We start from the raw sequence: 23,011 nt of genomic DNA on the forward strand, positions 1-23,011 counted from the left end.
CTGTGCAAAGGTTCACTTCATTGTGTGAAACATTTGTTTCAATCCATTTAATTTGCCACAAAAAACGTAATTTTATCAGCTTTCTAATCAGTCTTTATCAAGTTTCAACTGTGATTAAATTTGAAGTGGCTGAAAAAGTGCAATGAACTGCAGGTTCACTTGAATTTAATTTAAAAACTGTGCAGCACTTAAAACTTATGTTTTCAATTACAGTGGACTGAGCTATTTTAATTCATAACATAAACTGGTAAAAAAAAAAAAAAAAAAACAGATGACAAACATCACGAACCGACATGCAAAACACTTGCCAGTCCTGATGCTCTTTTCAGACAGGACACAGCAACATGACAGCATGATAAATGCACAAGCATCACCGCCTACCTGAGGAAGAGCGTCTCTCCTTGTCTGATGGTGATATTGTCCATCTGTTTGTTATCGGACTGGGATTCTCCCTGACTGCGGACAGGCAGACCTGCGGGGAGAAGGAACAGCAGTCTGAGACTCATCACCACACACCTCCTCCAGGACGCCGCGCAGCATCCACACACAACCATCTTCATCTGCGGAGTTCTCGGAGTGCAAATCCGTTCACAGTAGTCCAAAAAGAGAAACGCGTTAGTTAGCCATTACAGTTCATCTGTTAATCCAGATTTCCTCCCCAGGTAGACAACAAAATCCCCCGCGTACTTAGTACAGACCGTTCATCGATGACCACGCCGTGCCGTCGCCATGGAAATGGGGGTAAAAAAAAAAATAACGTATGAATGAAATGTACACTTTAGTGGTGCCCTCAATCGTTCTGGTGTCTTAGGTCCTACTGCCTTTAATATCCGCACTGAAAAATCATATTTCCCTCACTGTCTCAAACTTTAAGAAGTGAAAGCAAGAGAGCCGAGAGCGAATGAACCTGCCAAAGTGTCACTCCAGCTGCGCTTGTATAGATATGGAGGGTGTTTGTGGTTCCTCAGTGCAGTACAGTATGAGTATACAGCCTTCTCCAAAAAAAAAGGAGGAAAAGAAAAGAAAAGAAAAGAAAGGAAAAAAAAAGAGCAGTCTCCCTCCAGTGGGACCGTTGCTCGGTTTTTTTTCAGAGCCTGCTTATCGCGAATAGAGGCTGGAAGTTGGGAAAAAGAGCGCGCTGTTGTCATAGCAGCAGCGGCAGACGCGTCCCCGCGCAGGGCAGTGGAGCGCCAAAAACAGCACGCAAATCAGCGGCTATTGTGTGGAGTAATGCAATGCGTGAGCGACATTCATTGATTGCCTTGTGGTTGCAGCCTCTGCCATTCAGCACGACTGTTCAAGGAGCACTAGAGAGAGAAAATTGAGCTTTGTAGCACAAAATTACAAATCAAATAACCCATATTTTTGAGAACTGAAAAGAATGATGTCTAGACAGAGAGGATGACGGGAAAATTGTAGTACAAAATCGATGGCGTCGCGCACCTACTTTTTTAAGAGACTTTCGAAATTCCAAACTTGTCTTCTTCTTAGGATGACATATGGTTAAACTACACACGTGCTCTAAGTGTTAACATGACTGTTTAATTATAGAGCATGCTAAGTATTTAATATAGCCATTCAAAAGTTTGGGACCAGTAAGATTCTTTGTTAAGATGTTTGTCTTTTCTGCTAATCAAGGCTGCATTTGTTTGATTAAAAATACAGAAAAAAGTAATATTCTGAAATATTATTGCAATTAAAAATAGTGGTTTTCTATTTTAATATACTTTAAAATAGAATTTATTCTTGTGATGCAATGTTGAATTTTCAGCATCATTACTTCAGCCAGTGTCATGATCCTTTAGAAAGCATTCTGATATCCTGTATTATTATTAGTGTTGGAACCAGTTGTGCTGCTTTTTTAGGATTATTTGATGAATAAAATGTTATTTTAAAAAAAACAGCATTTGTTTAAAATAGAAATCTTTTGTAACAATATTGACTATCGTTCAAAGTTTGGGGTCAGTACACTCTTAAAAATAAAGGTGCTTCAAGATGCCATAGAAGAACCTTTTTTGTTTAAATGGTTCCATAAATAACCTTTGACATCTGAAGAACTTTTCTGTTTCACAAAATGTTCTTTGTGGCAAAAGAAGGTTCTTCAGATTATAAAAAGTTAAGAAGGAGATGGTTCTTTAAAAAAACCTTTGACTGAATGGTTCTTTGTGGAACCAAAAATGGTTCTTCTATGGCATCACTGTGAAGAACCTTCTAAAGCACCTTTATTTTTAAGGGTGTAATGACTCAGTAAAGACTTCTATTTTGATTAAATGCTGTTCTTTTCAACATTTTATTCATCAAAGAATCCTAAAAAAAAGTTTCACAGGTTCCAAAAAAATATTAAGCAACACAACTGTTTCCAACACTGATAATATATTAGCATATTAAAATGATTTATGAAGGATCATGTGACACTGAAGGCTGATGAAAATTCAGCTTTGCATCACAGAAATAAATTATATTTGAAAGTAGCCTATATTAAAACAGAAAACTGTTAGTTTAAATTGCAATACGGTTTCATAATATTACTTTTTTCTGTATTTTTGATCAAGTGAATGGAAAATGTTACGGACCACAAACTTTTGAATGGCAGTGTATGTGGGGTGTTGACATGACATTGCATTTTCACTGTCCCAAAAGAAAAAAATGTATTTAATAGTGTCATTATTTAAAATGCAGTAATTGGTGTGACTGTCTCAAGCATGGTTCAATAAATTACAACTTTTATAAATTAAAAAGAAAATCATAAAAATGTTAATAAATACCTCTGGCATAATTCTACAAGTGTCTAAACTTTCAGAACAAAAATGTGCAGATAATGTACTCACCCCCTCGTCATCCACGATGTTCATGTCTTTCTTTCCTCAGTCGTAAAGAAATTATGTTTTTTGAGGAAAACATTTCAGGATTTCTCTCCATACAATAGACTTTTATGGTGCCCCCGAGGTTTGGACTTCCAAAATGCAATTTAAATGCAGCTTCTAAGGGCTCTAAACAATCCCAGCCGAGGAAGAATGGTCTTATCTAGCGAAACAATCGGTTATTTTCAAAAACATTTACAATTTATATACTTCTTAATCTATACACAGAGTACTCACAGAGCTAGACAAGATGAGCATTTCATGTTAAAAAGTATAAATTGTAAAAAAAAAAATTTTTTTTAGAAAATAACCAATCGTTTTGCTAGATAAGACTCTTCTTTCCTCGGCTGTGATCATTTAGAGCCCTTTGAAGCTGCATTTTGGAAGTTCAAACTCAGGGGCACCATAGAAGTCCATTTTATGGAAAGAAATCCTAAAATGTTTTCCTCCAAAAACATCATTTCCTTACAACTGAAAAAAGAAAGACATGAATGACAAGGGGGTGAGTACATTAAATAAATTTTTGTTCTGAAAGTGAACTACTCCTTTAATGATGTTAATTACAATGTCAATAACACTATATGAAAATAAGTGTCTAACAATGAAGATAAATCTCTCTCATGCTATTTGTATATTATTAGTTTTTTTTCTTAATTTTTGTCACACCATAAGACACATTTATGCTACAGTTCAACAAAAATGTAAAAACAACAATGAAATAATTGTATTTTTTACTGCCTATATTTGTCAACTACCCATACACACAGAGCATTTTAACTGGAAAAAGCTTTTTTACCTACAATAATCATGCAACTTATTAATTTTCCAATATAAATAATTTTTTGGATGTTGCCTCAAAGCTTTTGAATGGACATAATGCTTCTGCACAAAATTAAACGTCCAGTGCTTCATAAACGTTCTCAGACACCACCTGCTTTCACTTCCTGCCATCAGCCGTAAGTAATCAATTCACTCAAGACAGCAGCGCTCATTTCATAACAAGCCTCACCTCCTGTAGAAGGACAAGAATGCCCAGAGCATTTTAAGAGGAGCAATTCAAAAAACACAACATGTTCTCTAGCCTCTCAGACAGACGCATCCTCTCTGCACATGTGTCGCCACAGATCACTCTAGAGATCCACATTCAAAGTGACAGTGGCCTAAACAACTGCCTGCAGAGTAGTGGGTTTCTGAGCAGAAATGAGGGAAAACAGAAGAAAATTTCCTACTAAGTGATGAGTGAAGCATACCATGTACAGAAGCCCATATACACAGGACATTTGGATGACTCATTTTTCTGCAGTGGTAAAGTTTGGGTCAATTTGTTTTGCAAAAAGCACTGAACTACTATGTATTGCCTTTCACCAGATTACATATCTATCTATCTATCTATCTATCTATCTATCTATCTATCTATCTATCTATCTATCTATCTATCTATCTATCTATCTATCTATCTATCTATCTATCTATCTATCTATCTATCTATCTATCTATCTATCTATCTATCTATCTATCTTAATATATGCATGTTTAGTATGTATCAGACTCATTCACTATGCGCTCCAGATGGTCTCCTTCTTAGTTTAAGATTTAAGTTTGCCCACCAGGGGCCTGTGATAATGAGGTCTCTTTGCAGAACTTCAGAAAGATCATCAGTATGTACGTTTATCTGTGCTGTGTGTGTGAGATGTTAATATATTTCGGCTGATCCAAAGCTGTAAAAGAAAATATTAGTATAACTTGGTAAAATGTCACCACGCATAAATAAATTCGCAACCAGTTCAACATATCATAAAATACTTATTAACTGCCATGCAGCTGTGTTGGAAATGCTTCTTTTTTGCATTTTGTCCTATTAAATTGGACCCACTATATCACTAAACAAAACACATTAGGAGCATAATTATCACTGTATTGTAAGTATTTAAAATATTTAATCTGCATCCATATAACTGAATTGAATTTTTTAAATAGATTAAATAGAGACCTATTTTTAAAGTACATCAGTGCCACATTGAGCACAATGTTTGAACTTCAAACTTGACAGCTGTTTGTGCTAGTCTCCTCCTCTCAAAAGAAAAGCTAGCAACTATTTGTGACTGCTGTTGTGAAGTGAAATATTTGTGCTTGGCATCATTCTAGTATGCTGATTTGGTTCTCAAGAAAGTTAAATTCTTGTGGAAAATATATATTTTTTTTATTCTAACAAAATAAACATCATGCATAATGATTTGAGATTTTTGAGAAACTACATGTAATATTTGTGGTTTCTGTCTTCACTAGATGTGATTAAAAATAAATAAATTGGCAACCCAGTGCTGGATAAATACTGGACAGAACGCATACTGGGTTATTTTGACCCAGCTGGTTGGGTTAAATGATTTTAGCCATGCTGGGTTGTTTCATTTAAGTCATCTATTGTTTCAAAATTATTATATTGCTGGCCTAAAATAGTCTGAATATTAAAAATCACACACAGAATTATAGAGGCAACAGCATTAATCAAAATAGGAACATTTATTATTAAGCAAGAACACCCATGGACAAAAAAAAAAAAAACATTTAATTTATATGGGTGGATACAGTTTACAATATTACACTCTAAAAAAATGCTGGGTTAAAAATAACCCAACTTGGGTTATTTGGCAACCCAGCGCTGGGTAAACACATGCTGGGTTATTTTAACAGCTGGTTGGGTTAAATGTTTTTTTTGCTGGGTTGTTTTATTTAAGTCAACTATTGTTTAAAAAATATTATATTGCTGGCTTAAAATGAGCCCATTTTAAAATCACACATAAATATAGAGGGAATTAAATAATTATCAAGCAAGAACACCCATGGACAAAAATATAAGACCAATTGAATTTATTTGGTGAATATAAATTTAAACTTGTTTAACAAGCATTTTTTAAATACAAAATGTAACATTTTAAAGTAGCATTTTAATTTAGGTGTATTCAAACGTTCTCTTTAATTTAAATGAAAAGGTGCTAGTTCTTATGCCGGTGTGTCGCCAAAATCTAAACCAGTGATGGGTTGCTGTTCGCTGGGGGAACTATGAACCCACCGCCTCGTGTTTCACTCGTAGCTGAAAGATGTTGTGACTGACTCCATAACCTGCTCATAAACAAACAGTACTGAGATTAGAGAACATATTTTAACATCAAATTAATTTAAATTCAGTATTATAAGAAATAAAATCAGTTTATGTTCTGCAAGGCAAAAGCAAACATCCATCATAAGTAATGAACGCTGTTAAAGCAGCTGACTGACATCTCGTCCTTGTATGTTGTGTTGAGTAAAATAATGCAATTTACAGCACAGAAAATATTTTATAAATGAAATAAAATGTATACAAACCTTTTTCTTCGCTGAAGAAGTGCATGGCGGCGCTGAAAACCGCTTTCTCCCATAAAGGACGCAAAAAAGCCAGTGCTCTTAACACAACAACTCAATCCAGTGGTTGGGTAGAAAAAAATAACTTAGCATTAAAAATGACCCAGCATCTTAGTTACAGAAAAACTAACCAGCATCTATGTAAAAAATATTAAAAATAACCCAATAAAATGACCCAACAAGCTGAATTACATCTGATAATATGCATCCATTGTATGAGTTTGAGCTTTTGCCTTCAGGTCCAAGATTTAGAATGCCAATGTTTATTAAAAAGCAGGAAAAAAGTCAAGCAGTGAAATGCTTAAATGAAAGATAACTTTCTTTCCTTTGTTTTTAACTGTACTGTATATTTTTCATTGATATTTTGTATTGTCTTTCTATCGTTTGTGAAAAACATGTTGAAACCTACTGAAACCCCAAGTGAATAAATAAAGTACTACTACTACTACTAACCCAGCATTTGGATTAAAAAAAACAAAAACAACCCACCATTTTTTAGAGTGCAGAAAAACTACCCAGCACCTGGGTAAAAATATTCAAAACAAACCAATAAAATGACCCAACAAGCTGAACCCAGCATATGGGTTAAAAAAATAACCCACCTTTTTAGAGTGTAGAAAGAAAACAACAGCATTTATTCAAATAGACTTTTTTGTAACATTATAAATCTGTTTTTTGCTGATTCATTTCAAACCTTTGTAGTGTATACCAATATATTTCATTTTGATATAAAATACTCTTTATTTAAAGGGGTCATCGGATGTCCATTTTCCACAAGTTCATATGATTCTTTAAGGTCTTAATGAAAAGTCTATAATATACTTTGGTTAAAAATTCTCAATAGTAGTTTTTAAAAAACACCCTTTTACCTTGTCAAAATCAGCTCTGCAAAAAATCAACTCATTTTATTGCATGATTCCTTTAAATGCAAATGAGCTCTGCTCGCCCCGCCCCTGTCTGATGTGGGATTATGAGCCTTAATGTTTACTTTAGTCGCATTTAGTTGCATTTAGCCACGTTTAACGGCGGAACTTGCTAACAAGCACATTATTAAGAAAGGCTGTTTGCAAAGATGCATAAAAAAACCCTTATACTCACTTCTGCTGTGGGTGAAGCTGCATCAAAAACGATTCGCACGAACATAGACGCATATGTAGATCGGGATCTGCACTTTCATTTTTAAAAACGAAAGTAACGTTATCCTCTGCGTCTTCAGCGGCACAGATGTCAGGAGTAAATGACTACTGCTATGTTCATTATTACATCCAACAACAGAGACATTCTTGTCTTCCCCTGCACCTGAGTCGACACAATGGCAGTCGGAGTCGGACTGTTTCAGCTCGGAGAGGGCGGGTCTAAGGTAAGGCTCTCATGTCAATCAACTATCGTGGGAGCGGCCCCCTTTCGGTGTGCCGTCACACCGACAAGAAGCTGAGAATGACCTGATGTCATGACTCTGGGCTGTGGGTTCCCTCAGCCACCTGAGGTCGCTGTTCCCCTTGCACTGCACTCCCCTGATTGTTCACATCTGTCTTGTCATTAGCACTGATTACACTCACATCTGTTCACAATTATTTGGACTATAAGAACTCTCACTTTTCACTCCGGTTTCATGGCTGCATTGTCTTTTGTTCTGTCTGTCTGCTCTGTGTTCCTGAGATCCTGACCTTAGACCGTGTTCCCTGTTCTGTTTATTTTGTGTTCTTGTTTATCACGTTTGTGCCGTGTTGGCCTTTTGTTTGTTTATTTTGTTATTATTTCATTAAAATACTTACCTGCATTTGGACCCAGACCTCGCCCTTTATTCTCACGTGACACCTGATCTTAAAAAGGGGATATTACTTTTAAAGATTACATTTATTTTTATCATTGTAGGGTGGTTGTGTACACAAACTGCCAACACACATTAATGTTCAAACAACATGTAAAAGTGAGTTTTGCATCCGATGACCCCTTTAATATGATCATTTTCTGTTTTTGGTAATGTGCAATGTGTGTCATTCCAAGTGTGAAACTATAATTACCTGAAGTAATTTCATAGCATATGTGGGATTGAAATGACATATAATTATAGAACTACTTTTGGTTTCTAGCGTATGACTCTCGAATCACAAGCTTCAGTACTGTACAAGCAAACTTTGTTTATCAGTTGTGGCAGAGAGTATAAATTTGGAAGTACTCCTCCACCTCTAAGAAGGAAAAAAAACACCCAGATAAAAATAAAAAATAAAAATCACCGCTTGAAGGTTTTCTCAACAGGGAAATTTTGCCACTATAAGTTAAGACGTCTGTATAAACTGAAGCTGTAAAACCTTACTCGCTAAGACATCATAAGCTCTGCTAAACTCTGCCCTGCTGGCAATGTTGACTTTAGTGCATTGGCACGGCACTTCAATAACATTTGTGGGACGACAGCTCAATTCCCAGTCTGTGGGCTCCCAGCTGATTTGGTGCAATGGCTGCTGGCTATGTAATATCGTGTCACTGTGAGAACTCAGTTATATATCATAGAGGGCCTTTTGTGATTTTCAGTGTTTTGCTTGTGCCTGCTAAACACAGCCCACTTCAGCATTCAAAACACCTAGCCGATGATTGCCTGGGTTAAGAGTACTGCTGAAAAACAATAATCAAGTTGAAATGCTGCTCTGAGAGGGATAATATGTGTCCTCATGTATCTGTGAAAACAGTGTTTATGGCTTAAGTGTGAGAGCTCCAAATGTAACGCTACACCTCCGTGTGCACGTCTGCACGCTTGCACTAGTGTGCTAAATTACTCTCTTTCTTCATCTGACACATAGTGACACGCTGGGATGAGTGATCGGGCAGATCTCTATACACCGGAACTGAAGAATCTGAGCTGAGAGAGATGGGGAAAAAAGCTGGTAGCCGAGAGCAATTCAACTCTTTGGGGTGGAAGTGACCATTATTTTCCAATACAGAGATTGATGTTGCTTGAACTCCTCTTTGTCTTACACTAGTAATGGTTTTCTGTCTCTGCCTTGCCATTTAACAGCGTTTTCTTCTAACTTGTTCTATATTGGAGTGTCATTACAAAGCTGGAACACTTTCATCGCCAAAGGAAGAGAAACTGCAGGATTTATTTTTACAGTTGTTGTGATTTACTTTTATAATAAGGAATACTAATTATATTATATTATAGTGCACTCTAAAAAATGCTGGGTTATTTTTTAACCCAAATGCTGGTTTCAGCCTGTTGGGTCATTTTATTGGGTTGATTATACAATTTATAACCAGGTGCTAGGTAGTTTTTAACGGGTTATTAAATATTGGGTTATTTTCCCCCCAGCTTTTTTAAGAGTGTAAAATTGTGTAATATAATCCTTTAGAAAGTATTTGAATATGATGATTTGGTGCTGCTTAATATTTTGTGAAAATTGTGATACATTTCTTCAGGATTCTTTGATGAACCAAAGTTTATAAAACAGAATTTACTTGAAATGTATTTTTTGTAACATTATAAATGTCTTTCTTCTGTCAGTTTTGAACAATTTAATGTGCCCTTGCTGAATAAAAGGTTTAATTTCTTTAAAAAAATCTGTCGGTCTGTCTATATACATATACACTACGGCTCAAAAGTTTGGGATTAGTAAGATTTTTGATGTTTTTTAAAGAAGTTTCTTATGCTCATCAAGGCTGAGTTCATTTGATCAAAACTACAGAAAAAAAGTAATATTGTGAAATATTATTACAATGTAAAACAACGTTTTTCTATATTAATATGCATTAAAATCTAATTTATATCTGTAATTAAAGATGAATTTTCAGCAACATTACTCTTTAGTGTCACATGATTCTTCAAAAATCATATGCTGATTTATTGCCAATGTTGGAAACAGCTGTGCTGCTTAATATTTTGTTGGAACCATGTGATACTTTTCTTCAGGATTCTTTGATCAATAAAAGGTTAAAAAATAACATCATTTATTTAAAACAGAAAGGTTTTTTAACCATATTCAGTCGTGGCCAAAAGTTTTGAGAATGACACAAATATTAGTTTTCACAAAGTTTGCTGCTAAACTGATTTTAGATCTTTGTTTCAGTTGTTTCTGTGATGTACTGAAATATAATTACAAGCACTTTATACGTTTCAAAGGCTTTTATCGACAATTACATGACATTTATGCAAAGAGTCAGTATTTGCAGTGTCTTCTTTTCAGGACCTCTGCAATTGGACTGGGCATGCTCTCAATCAACTTCTGGGCCAAATCCTGACTGATAGCAACCCATTCTTTCATAATCACTTCTTGGAGTTTGTCAGAATTAGTGGGTTTTTGTTTGTCCACCCGCCTCTTGAGGATTGACCACAAGTTCTCAATGGGATTAAGATCTGGGGAGTTTCCAGGCCATGGACCCAAAATTTCAACGTTTTGGTCCCCGAGCCACTTAGTTATCACTTTTGCCTTATGGCACGGTGCTCCATCGTGCTGGAAAATGCATTGTTCTTCACCAAACTGTTGTTGGATTGTTGGAAGAAGTTGCTGTTGGAGGGTGTTTTGGTACCATTCTTTATTCATGGCTGTGTTTTTGGGCAAAATTGTGAGTGAGCCCACTCCCTTGGATGAGAAGCAACCCCACACATGAATGGTCTCAGGATGCTTTACTGTTGGCATGACACAGGACTGATGGTAGCGCTCACCTTTTATTCTCTGGACAAGCCTTTTTCCAGATGCGCCAAACAATCGGAAAGAGGCTTCACCGGAGAATATGACTTTGCCCCAGTCCTCAGCAGTCCATTCGCCATACTTTTTGCAGAAGATCAATTTGTCCCTGATGTTTTTTTGGAGAGAAGTGGCTTCTTTGCTGCCCTTCTTGACACCAGGCCATCTTCCAAAAGTCTTGGCCTCACTGTGCGTGCAGATGCGCTCACACCTGCCTGAATCCTCTTTAGGAGACGATCCTGGCGCTTGCTGGACTTTCTTGGATGCCCTGAAGCCTTCTTAACAAGAATTGAACCTCTTTCCTTGAAGTTCTTGATGATCCTATAAATTGTTGATTTAGGTGCAATCTTAGTAGCCACAATATCCTTGCCTGTGAAGCCATTTTTATGCAACACAATGATGGCTGCACGCATTTCTTTGCAGGTCACCATGGTTAACAATGGAAGAATGATTTCAAGCATCACCCTCCTTTTAACATGTCAAGTCTGCCATTCTAACCCAATCAGCCTGACATAATGATCTCCAGCCTTGTGCTCGTCAACATTCTCACCTGAGTTAACAAGACGATTACTGAAATTATCTCAGCAGGTCCTTGACTAATGACAGCAATGAAATGCAGTGGAAAGTTTTTTTCGGGGTTAAGTTAATTTTCATGGCAAAGAAGGACTATGCAATTCATCTGATCACTCTTCATAACATTCTGGAGTATATGCAAATTGCAATTATAAAAACTTAAGCAGCAACTTTTCCAATTTCCAATATTTATTTAATTCTCAAAACTTTTGGCCACGACTGTACACTACTGTTCAAAAGTTTTGGGTCAGTAAATTTGTAATTTAAAGAAACTAATACTTTTATTCACCAATGATGTGTTCAATCAATAAAATGTGATAGCACAGATTTACATTGTTAGAAAATATTTATATTTGGAATATATGCGGTTCTTTTTATTCATCAAAGAATCCTGACAAAAAGAATCGCAGGTTCCAAAAAAAAAAAAAAAACAGTTTCCAACATTAATAATTCTACTAATAAATCAGCATATCAGAATAATTTCTGAAGGATGTGACATTAAGACTGGAGTACCAGCTGATGAAATTTCAGCTTTGCATCAGAGGAATAAATTACATTTTAAAGTATATTAAAATAAAATATATTTTTTTTTATATTGCAATAAAATTTTGCAATATTATTGTTTTCTTCTGTATTTTTGATCAACTAAATGCAGCCTTGATGAGCATAAGAGACTTCTTTAAAAAAACATCACAAGAGCGTCAGTGTAATATATTCATATATATATACAGTCATGGACAAAATTGTTGGCACCCTTGGTAAATATGGGCAAAGAAGGCTGTAAAAATAAATCTGCGTTGTTTCTCCTGTTGATCTTTAGTCAAAAAATCAGCAAAATTCAAACATTTCATTAAAAAAAAAATTAAGTGGGGGGAATATAATATTATGAAATAAATGGTTTTCTCTAATACACCCTGGCCATAATTACTGGCACCCTTGTATTCAAATCTTTCTGCAACTTCCATTTGCATGAAAAACAGCTCTGGTTTTTCCCCCCTTCATGCCTGATGAGGTTTGAGAATATATGGGAAGTGATTTTAGACTATTCCTCCATACAGAATTTCTCCAGATCCTTCAAATGTTGGTGCTCACTCTTCTTCAGTTTATCCCACTCATTTTCCATAGGATTCAGGTCAGGGAATTGGGATGGTTATGGCAGAATCTTGATTTTGTGTTCAGTGACCAGTTTTTGTGTTGATTTTGATGTTTGTTTTGAATCAATGTGGTGATGGAAGATCTAACCATGACCCATTATAATATTTCTAACTGAGCAAGTCAGTTTTACCTTTTTTTATCTGTTGGTATTTGATATAAAACATGATGGCATGTATCTGAACAAGATGTCTAGGACCTTTGGTGTAAAATTAGGTCCATCTGGTGAGACATCTGGTGATATATTTAAATGTGGACATGGGGCACTTTTTTTATCCCTGTGTGCACCAAACCTTTAATGTGTTCTAGCTCCAAAAAAAAAATTCCAGTATGGTAAATTAATATGGTGGAGTTTGTTTTTGCATGAGAGCAGATGATTTGTTTCTTGAACAGTGTCTGAAATGACTTGTTGTGATGGAGGTGCAGTTTTCCTTTATTTATTTATTTTTTTTTTTTCTGACACTAAAATTCAACAGATTTCTGCAATTTTCCATCTGTGATCTTTGAAGAGTATTTGGCCACTTAAATTGTTCTCTTTGCTGCACATTAAGACAATATTGACACACATCATGTTTCAAGCAGATTTTTAACATCTCCAGTCCATTAAAACTTCTTAATTATTTCCCTGATGTTGGAAATGAGAATATTTAATGTTTTAAGTATTTTCTTAAAGCCACTTTGTATTGTGTAAAGATCAACAATCTTTTGTTGTACATCAGAAGTATATTCTTTGGTTTTACCCATTGTGATGAATGATTAGGTTGGTTTGGGCTTTGTGTTACTAATATTTATTCATCTGTGCACCAAGACGTCATGACTGGACAACATCATGTTTCCAGTCACCTTGGTGTGCTAAGAAATTGGAAATTTCAATGGAAATATATTTAGGAGATAATTTACTCATAAGAATTTCTAAGGGTGCCAATAATTGTGGCCAGGGTATATTTGAGAAAAACATTTTTTCATAAAGTTATATTCCACCTCATTTTAAATTGTTTAACTTTAATGAAATGTTTGAATTTTGCAGAATTTTTGACTAAAAGAGCTAAAGGAGAAACAAGTTGCAGATTTATTTTTACAGCCTTCTTTGCCCATATTTACCAAGGGTGCCAACAATTTTGTCCATGACTGTATATATATATATATATATATATATATATATATATATGAATATTTACTATTTTTTAGTCATTCCAAGTGTGTCACTATATAATTTTACCTGAAGTCATTTCATAATGTATTAATTAACATATAATTATAGATATACTTCCAGTTTCTTTTATTAAGATCAGATCCCCTGATAAAATATCATCAGCATCAGAACGTGATGGTGCTCATCCAGAAAACTCAATAGACGTGTGATAAAATCGGGTTACTATAATTAAACTCCATCCATTTTTTCAACATGTCTGTTTCTACACATTCCAACCTTTAAAGGGATAGTCCACCAAAAAATTTTAATTCTGTAATTCTGTCAGACAAATAAAAACACTTTTGGTGAAATCAATAGCTTAAATACACAGCTTGCAGTAATTATAGAAACATATGCATGCATACAATACCCTTGGCTAAAAAAAAAAAAAAAAAAAAAAAAAAATTATGTAATAAAGGACACAATACCCTGACCGTGACATAATGCTCTGGGGTTTTAATTCACAGCAGCCAAACAAGTATACTGTTATACTATAGAACCACATCGATGCAGCACTGGCAGTAATTTTTTATGAAGGTGCTGTAACAACGTACAGCCATAACAAGCCATTAAAGGGATATTTTCAAGGACAAGTAAGTTTATTGTATGGATTGGAGAGTAAGACAGAAGTGTTTACCTCACTAGCATATTTAGTTTTTATAGCCTTAGCAACAGAGATGACTGCAGTACAGGTAAGCTGTGACTGAGATAATTAGTGTAATAACATGAGTATTCAAAGAAAGCACTTGCAGCTCTCTGAATCTCTCGTTCGAGAACAGAGGTTGGGTTCATTAAAACAAATCCGCCTGAAATGTTTTGAACTGGTTCATGCTCCAGTCAAATCCTGTTGTGAAACGACGATAAGGGAATTGTGTGTATCGCTAGATCTTTAATAAAGTCTAAGAGGCAGGGGGGAAGTTTACTAGCAGCTATTATGAAAAATAAAATCAGATTAATGGGAATTATAAGCGCAGAGAAGCATTTGTATGATAATTTACCTACACTTTGAAGAGGCGCCGACTTGCAGAAAATGACTCAAGTGTATTAGAAAGTGCTTCTTTCTACCTTCTTACGGTGTTGAAAAATAAATAATAAAACAAAATGGTAACACTAAAAATACTTAAGCACTTATTAATCTTTGTTAATGTTAATTTCAACATTTACTAATACCTTGTTAAAATCAAAAGCAGAATCTGTTGATACAATTTAATGAACCTGATCTAACATGGACTAAAAAACATTTATTATTATTATTATTATTATTATTATTATTATTATTATTATTATTATTTATTCATTTATTTATTTTACAGTGTTAATGCATTAATTAACATTATGGGACATTATTTAAAGTGTTACAAATAAGTAAATAAAATAAAATATAAATCAAAGAGATTTGTCCCTTTAATGAATGCAAAAAAAGTAAAAAATGTAAATAAATAAAATAAAAAATCACTGGGATTTAGCTCTTTAATAAATGTAAAAATAAAACAAAATTAAATTAAATAAAAAATCCTAGGGATTTAGCCCTTTGATGAATGTAAAGAAATAAAATATAAATAAAATAAAATAATCACAAAGATTTAGCCCTTTGATAAATGTAAAAAATAAATAAAATGAAATAATAAAAATCACAGGGATTTAGCCAAAATAAATTAAATTAAAAAATGACCACAGGGATTTAGCAATTTGATTAATGTAAAAAAAAAAAAAAAAAAAAAAAATTCACTGGGATTTAGCTCTTTGATCAATGTAAAAATAAAATAAAATAAATAAATAAAATAAAATAAAAATCCCAGGGATTTAGCCCTTTGATTAATGTAAAAAAAAAAAAACTTAAAAATATCAGGGATTTAGCTTTTTAATGAATGTAAAAATAAAATAAAAAAATAATAAAATCCCATGCATTTAAAATAAAATAAAAAATAAAATACAACTTAACAATATTAGGGATTTAGCCCTTTGATGAATGTAAAAATAAAATAAAATAAAAATCCCATGCATTTAGCCCTTTGATGAATGTATTAATAAATCACCAAAAATATTTTTTTAAAAGTATTTTAAATGCTTTTACTTAAAACTGGACATCACACATCAAAGAGTAATATCAGATCAGATGTGTAACCATTGCATAAATGTTTGCTTTGCTCAGTGATAGAGGATGTGCAGCTATTGTACACCTGTGAAACCTTCAAAAGTAATTCATGTTTTATACATCAAACCGGCTTTTGGCCGCTTTCATCTGCGGTGGTCTTATGAAACAGAGCATTCCATTTGCATAACATTCCAAAAGGTGTATTGCAAACCAGTTGGCGGAGATGGTTTCCAAAATACCTCAAAGCACCAGTTCTGCTTGAAACAGAGGCTGCAAAAAGAGTATTTGTTCTTGAAAGTCGTCTCTCAAGCATTGACGTTTAAGAGAGATAGCGCTCATTACACACAGCACAGACATTTTGCAGCAATTACTCTTATCTTGTGTCAACACCTCTCACAAACAGAACCCCCTTGAAGAATTTCGCAAATCAAGACACTTCTCATTTTCTGTTGACTGGTTTAAATTCAGAGACTAAATTACCACGAATAACTCCACACCACGGAGCCATCTGGCTTTCCGCGCAGCCATATTTAATTTACGAGCACAGATTAGCCGATCGCTCTTCATACATGTTTAACTGACAGGTTAAAATTGGTTACCTGGTTACTGAGGAGTCCCGTCATTTAACGTCTGCAGAGGTGAAAGCGTTTTGAGGGGTCTCTTCTGCATTTGACAAAATGTTATGTCACTCAGTATGAGTGAGATATTATACAATCAGAAACGCAAATGCAGATAAATATGAGTGTTACAGGAGTTTTCTTTAAAAAAATGGAAATCAAAATGTCATTATTTACTCATACCCTCATACATTCTATATCACTTGGCCACATGATTTCAGATATTTCAAATGTCCTTACAGCCTAAAACAGCAAAAGAACCAAAAACCCACAACGACACTGATCAAGCAAATAAATATAGTAAACAATTAGATAAAACTGCCAGATTATTTCCATGTTTTTACCACAAAATTATGTTTTATTATGTATAGAAAGCATACTCTATTTTTCCTGCTCTCTCTCCCTCACAAACGCCCCAGCAAATACAGAACGTTCCCCTAACGTTAGTTTTTGGTTCCAGTTTAATTATTTTTTTGGGAACTAAATATTAACGTTATGGTAACATTCTTATTTGTTTGTTTGTTTGTTTTTTTACCATAAAATAACATTCCCAGAACGTTGCATGGTGATTATTATTAAATAACCTAAAAATAATTTACAGAGAACGTTCCCTGATGATTATTTTTAGATTATTATTTTGCAACCATAAAATAACATTCCCAGAACGTTGCCTGATGGTTGTTTAAAAAAAAATAATAATTAAAAAAATAAATAATAATAACTCACAGAGAACATTCCCTGATGGTTATTTTTAGGTTATTATTTTGCAACCATAAAATAACGCTCCCAGAACGTTGCATGGAGGTTGTTTTTAAAATAACCTAAAAATAACTTACAGAGAACGTTCCCTAATGGTTATTTTTAGGTTGTTATTTTGCAACCATAAAATAACATTCCCAGAACGTTGCATGGTGGTTGTTTTTAAAATAACCCCCAAAAATTACTTATAGAGAACGTTTTCTAATGGTTATTTTTAGGTTATTATTTTGCAACCATAAAATAACATTTCCAGAACGTTGCATGGTGGTTGATTTCAAAATAACCTAAAAATAACTTACAGAGAACATTCCCTAATAGTTATTTTTAGGTTATTATTTTGCAACCATAAAATAACGTTCCCAGAACGTTGCATGGTGGTTATTGTTAAATAACCTAAAAAAATAGAGAACATTCCCTAATGGATATTTTTAGGTTATTATTTTGCAACCATAAAATAACGCTCCCAGAACGTTGCATGGAGGTTGTTTTTAAAATAACCTAAAAATAACTTACAGAGAATGTTCCCTAATGGTTATTTTTAGGTTGTTATTTTGCAACCATAAAATAACATTCCCAGAACGTTGCATGGTGGTTGTTTAAAAAAAAAATTACTTAGAGAGAATGTTCCCTAATGGCTATTTATAGGTTGTTATTTTGCAACCATAAAATAACGTTACCAGAACGTTGCATGGAGTTTGTTTTTAAAATAACCTAAAAATAACTTACAGAGAATGGTCCCTAATGGTTATTTTTAGGTTATTATTTTGCACCCATAAAATAACATTCCCAGAACGTTGCAGGGAGGTTGTTTTTAAAATAACCTAAAAATAACTTACAGAGAACGTTCCCTAATGGTTATTTTTAGGTTATTATTTTGCAACCATAAAATAACATTCCCAGAACGTTGCAGGGAGGTTGTTTTCAAATTAATCTATACACAGCCCTGAAATTCGGCTAACCAAAAACAAACCTTAACAAAATAACGTTCTGGGAACCAAAAACTATTGTTTTGGGATTGTTAGAATAACGTTAGATTAACGTTCTACAAACCAAAAACTAATGTTATGGGAACATTAGATTAACATTCTGGGAACATTTTACAACCAAAAAACTAACGTTCTGGGAATGTTAAGAAAACTTTTCTGGCTAACCAAAAATAAACCATAAAAACGAACATTCTGAGAATCCGCTGAATTATTAGAAAATAATGCAACACCCGAGTTGTAACAGCCAGTCCTGGGTTTTAATGATTGAAACACAACTCGGAAAATAAAATACTGATTCAATGAACACAGCTAAAGAGCCTACAGGTGGCGATGGATATAAGTGTAGGCTCAAACCAAAGGCAGTACCATTTTCCCCACATAGAGTATAAACGCACCCAGATATTGAGCGAAATCTACACTGAGAAACTCCTTCAGTGGTTGTGGCATCATGACAAATCCTGCAAGGATGACATCTAGCGTTTGTCTTTGTCGTCTGTAAGCTCTTTCAGTAGCTGTGGCCAACTAAAAGCCTTAAAGGCATCAGGGCTAAAGTGGAGAGAACAAAGACACTGGTCTTTAGGAAGTTTTATTGGTCCACAGGCATCTTCCCATTTATTTTTCCTCACTAGGAAAGCAGTGAAGACTTACATTGCTTCTCTTGTTGCCCTTTAACTGAGAATTTTTTGCCAAATGCCGCACAATGTGGCATCATATCAGTATTTTATTTTCTAAGTTTTGTATTCAGAGTTGTGTTGCGGTAAAAACAGCCTCAAAATAGCTCAGTGCCAGTGCTCACCGAATGCAACCGTTCTATGTAACTAAAATAATGGCGCCCACATAGTCCAAAATATATATTTTTTAATAACAGTAAGAGACATTATTTACCTTATATTAAGTCATACAAGTCTTAATAGCCAGGATTCTCTTTAAGAAACATGAGGTTGTACAGCTTAATATGTGTTTATTGGAAATAGAAATTTAATTAAAATGCCTTTTGAATTCATATAAAAGTCTTTACTGTCACTTTATATGTATGAAAAGTTATGTTACACATTATGACAGCACATTTGCTTCGAGTTGACCTTGTTATAGACTTGTCTTGTTGTTATAAAGCCAAAACCAAATAATGCATGAATGCTCTAAAATGACACTTAAAGACTTAAAGAAGATCTCAAGTAGATTAAATTATTGTGTAGACAACGTCTCTCACTAATGCAAAACATGATGTGCTTCTTCGCTCTCTCTCTCTAATCGCCATGGTGATCCTCCTCGGTGGAAAAGAGCATGCTAGACTGTAATGAGATGTTCCTATTGAATTCACAGCAGCTACTTAAATAGACTTGTCATATTAGATATGCCTCCAGACAAATTAGCAACCCAACACATTTGTGATTTCTGCACAAATACAAGCCATAATTATGCCTTTACTTTACAATCCGCATTCGTTTGAGGCATACGCCATTCGAAGACTTTAAAACGAACAGGACGTTTCGCTGTGATGAAAGTGAAACAAAGTGACACTTGGTAATAAATTTTAGAGCATCACCTGGAGAGACTTATCCTAAAGCTGAATTTGAATGTGCGGCTATAAATTGAAGCCCTAGGATCCAATTATGGTATTTCTAACAACCGCCTGATTCGCTCAAAATGTCAACTCTCTCTTTGAAGAAGTAAATAAGAAGAATTTCCCATGAAGACGTCTATGTTTAAGCCCCGTATTTGGCCGGAAGGACTGTTGTGGAAATCAGACACAATTTGAACAGGCCCACTAGAGGAATAGTTCACCCAAAAATGAACATTTGTTGAAAATGTACTCACCCTCAGGCCATCCAAGATGTAGTTTTTTTCTTCATCAGAACAGGTTTGGAGAAATTTAGCATTACATCACTTGCGCATTAACAGATCCCCTGCAGTGAATGGGTGCCGTCAGAATGAGAGTTCAAACAGCTGGATTCACAGGACTCCAGTCCATCAATTCATGTCTTGTGAAGCAAAAAGCTGTGTGTTTCTGATTAAAAAACAAGTCCTCTATTTATAATATAGCTTTCTCTGGTGAAAAAGTCAGGAGAGAATTGTTGTAAATTGTTGTTTTAGATAAGACTCTTCTTTCCTCGGCTGTGATCGTTTAGAGCCCTTTGAAGCTGCATTTTGGAAGTTCAAACTCAGGGGCACCATAGAAGTCCATTATATGGAGAGAAATCCTGAAATGTTTTCCTCAAAAAACATAATTTCCTTACGACTGAAGAAAGAAAGACATGAACATCTTGGATGACACGGGGGTGAGTACATTATCTGTAAATTTTAGCTCTGAAAGTGAACTACTACTTTAATACATTAGCTCATCTATGAACATAATTTCTGCCCGAGTCCCGTCGGATTGCATCGGCTGTGGAAATGAAAACAACAACTCCCATGATTCCACACTCAATCATGGCGTCATCAAACTACGCCTTTGTTCTTTGTTTGTTTTGACTATGCACCCTCTAGCAGCGAAAACGTACATATTGTGCTTTTAATGGTTTTGTTCAAATTGTGTCTGTTGTGTACCCCTGTTTTCGGCCAAATACAAGGCTTAAAAGAATAGTTCACACACACAAAAAAATTTATTCTGTCATGATTTACTCACCCTCATGTTGTTTCAAACCCATAAGACCTTTGTTTATCTTTAGAACACAAATTAAGATATATTTGATGAAACCCAAGAGCTTTCTGAGCGGGCATAGACAGCAACGCGAAGTGCCCTTTTTTTGTGCATAAATAGCATTATTATAGCTTCATAACATTAAACGTTGATCATAACTTTGAATTACTGAATTACCTTTCTGGGCCTTGCGTTGCTGTCTATGCAGGATCAAAAATATCTCAATTTGTGCTATGAAGATGAATGAAGGTCTTACAGGTTTGGAACAAAATGAGGGTCATTAATTAATGACAGAATTTTCATTTTTGGGTGAACTATCCCTTTAAAGCAATTCTTAAGACAGTCACTGACCAAAAACTAACATTCCCTTGTTCACATAAGCCATGGATATGTAAATATATTAACCGATTAGTCGAGAAACCTCCAGTGCAGCATGTAATTAGCAACATTTTTTTTGCAAATCCAAAGCAAAATAAAGATAAGAACTCCATTAGGCCCTTAAAACACTCCTAGATAACACATTCAAAAAAAACAACAAAAAAAAAACATTAGCAGATAATGGATTTCCGGAATGGATAATGGAATTTTTTTTTTTTTTTTTTTTTTGTGGCTGTAGCAGAAGCCGATGTGTGGTTGGTGGGTTTGGCTGCCAGGATCGACTTTGCCACTGCCAAACCACCGGCGTCATGTGATGCACCGCTGTCATCAAAGGCAAATGAGATTACAGGGGGGAATGGAGTTTACTCGCACACGGACAGATTTACCGATCCCCACAGGATCGAATACAGGTCCAGGGCTATGAAAGTCATCATCTGTGGGGTGAATTACTCGTGGCTGGAAACTACTTGTTTCGATAACCCACAATTCCCCTCTCCCTCTTTGATTTACCTGCGTACAACCTTACTTCCACTCGCCCTTCTCGCTTGGCTTTCTATATCTGCCTCCCTCCCTTCAAGGGCGGACGTTAGAAACAGAGATATGTCACTGCAGCGCCACCAGGTTCTCTTTCATCATCCTATTTTCGCTTTATTTTTTTCCTGTGCAGTGGTCTGTGAGGCAGACTACTTCTAACACTGCCACTCTCTCCCAGACGTGGCCCAGAAAGTATATTACGGCTCAGTTTCTGTGGCTAAATCAAAAAAAGAAAAAAGGAAAAAATCTAAATATTGCAGGTGGCTTTATCAGCGAGACACTTCTCGTATTCCCCGAGCAACAGCACATCGAGGTCAGGCGTAAATGCACAGAGTCTGCGGCACTAAAGCTGTCATCAGTGTTTATATCACTCGCCCAATTCAGGGAGGACCAATAATAAGAAAGAGGGAAAATCTAATATCAGCCGCGGATCAAACGGCGCATGATTCATTTAGATATATTGCATATCGCCTCCCCTTCAGCCTCTGCTCGTCCCTTATGAAGACATTTCTGATTGCCACCGTACCATCGAAATTAAATGACCTTTCTTATTATAATTTTGCACATAATAAGCAGCTAATTTGAAATATTCTTATCTCTTATCTTCAGTAAAGGTTTCTATTTCCATAACCGGAACTGCGACTTTCTAGATAATGAAGCCCCTTCTGGCCTGTTGTGTGTATTTATTAGACTAAGGCTATTGTTTTTTTCTTTCTGTCAGTGTGAACATACAGTACAGTGATTCATTTCTAATCTAATCGAACAGATTAGCAGATTATGCTAATGAAGACATAATTAGTCTTATAATAACAGCAGGGAATATATTAGCTCACCTCATTCACAAAGAAATTAGCTAAAAATATGTGACCCTGGACCAGTCTTAAGTAGCAAGGGTATATTTGTAGCAATAGCCAACAATACATTGTATGGGTCAAAATTATTTATTCAAAAAATCATTAGGATATTGAGTAAAGATCATGTTACATTAAGATATTTGTAAATTTCTTAAAAGAAATATATCAAAACGTAATTTTTGATTAGTAATATGAATTGCTAAGAACTTCATTTGGACAACTTTAGAGACGATTTTCTCAATATTTTGATTTCAGATTCCACCTCCAACCTTCAGATTCCAAATTCTCAAA

The 23,011-nt window shown here is 34.9% G+C and overlaps 1 protein-coding gene across 7 annotated transcripts in view; it reads right to left on the reverse strand.

Annotated features, from left to right (window-relative positions):
- The window catches only part of ntm (neurotrimin), a 438,362-nt gene that overhangs the window by 113,113 nt on the left and 302,238 nt on the right, over positions 1–23,011 (reverse strand). For 2 of the 7 annotated variants that reach the window (XM_073829596.1, XM_073829595.1), the window contains exon 1: positions 382–866. In XM_073829596.1, coding sequence (XP_073685697.1) covers positions 382–560 — 179 coding nt within the window. In that variant the 5' untranslated portion in view covers positions 561–866. Of the gene's footprint in view, positions 1–381; positions 867–23,011 lie in introns of those variants that run through there. The other 5 variants (XM_073829598.1, XM_073829600.1, XM_073829597.1 and 2 more) reach the window with 4 other exon arrangements.

Source organism: Garra rufa, chromosome 23 (assembly GCF_049309525.1).
Source record: "Garra rufa chromosome 23, GarRuf1.0, whole genome shotgun sequence".
NCBI lineage: Eukaryota > Metazoa > Chordata > Actinopteri > Cypriniformes > Cyprinidae > Garra > Garra rufa.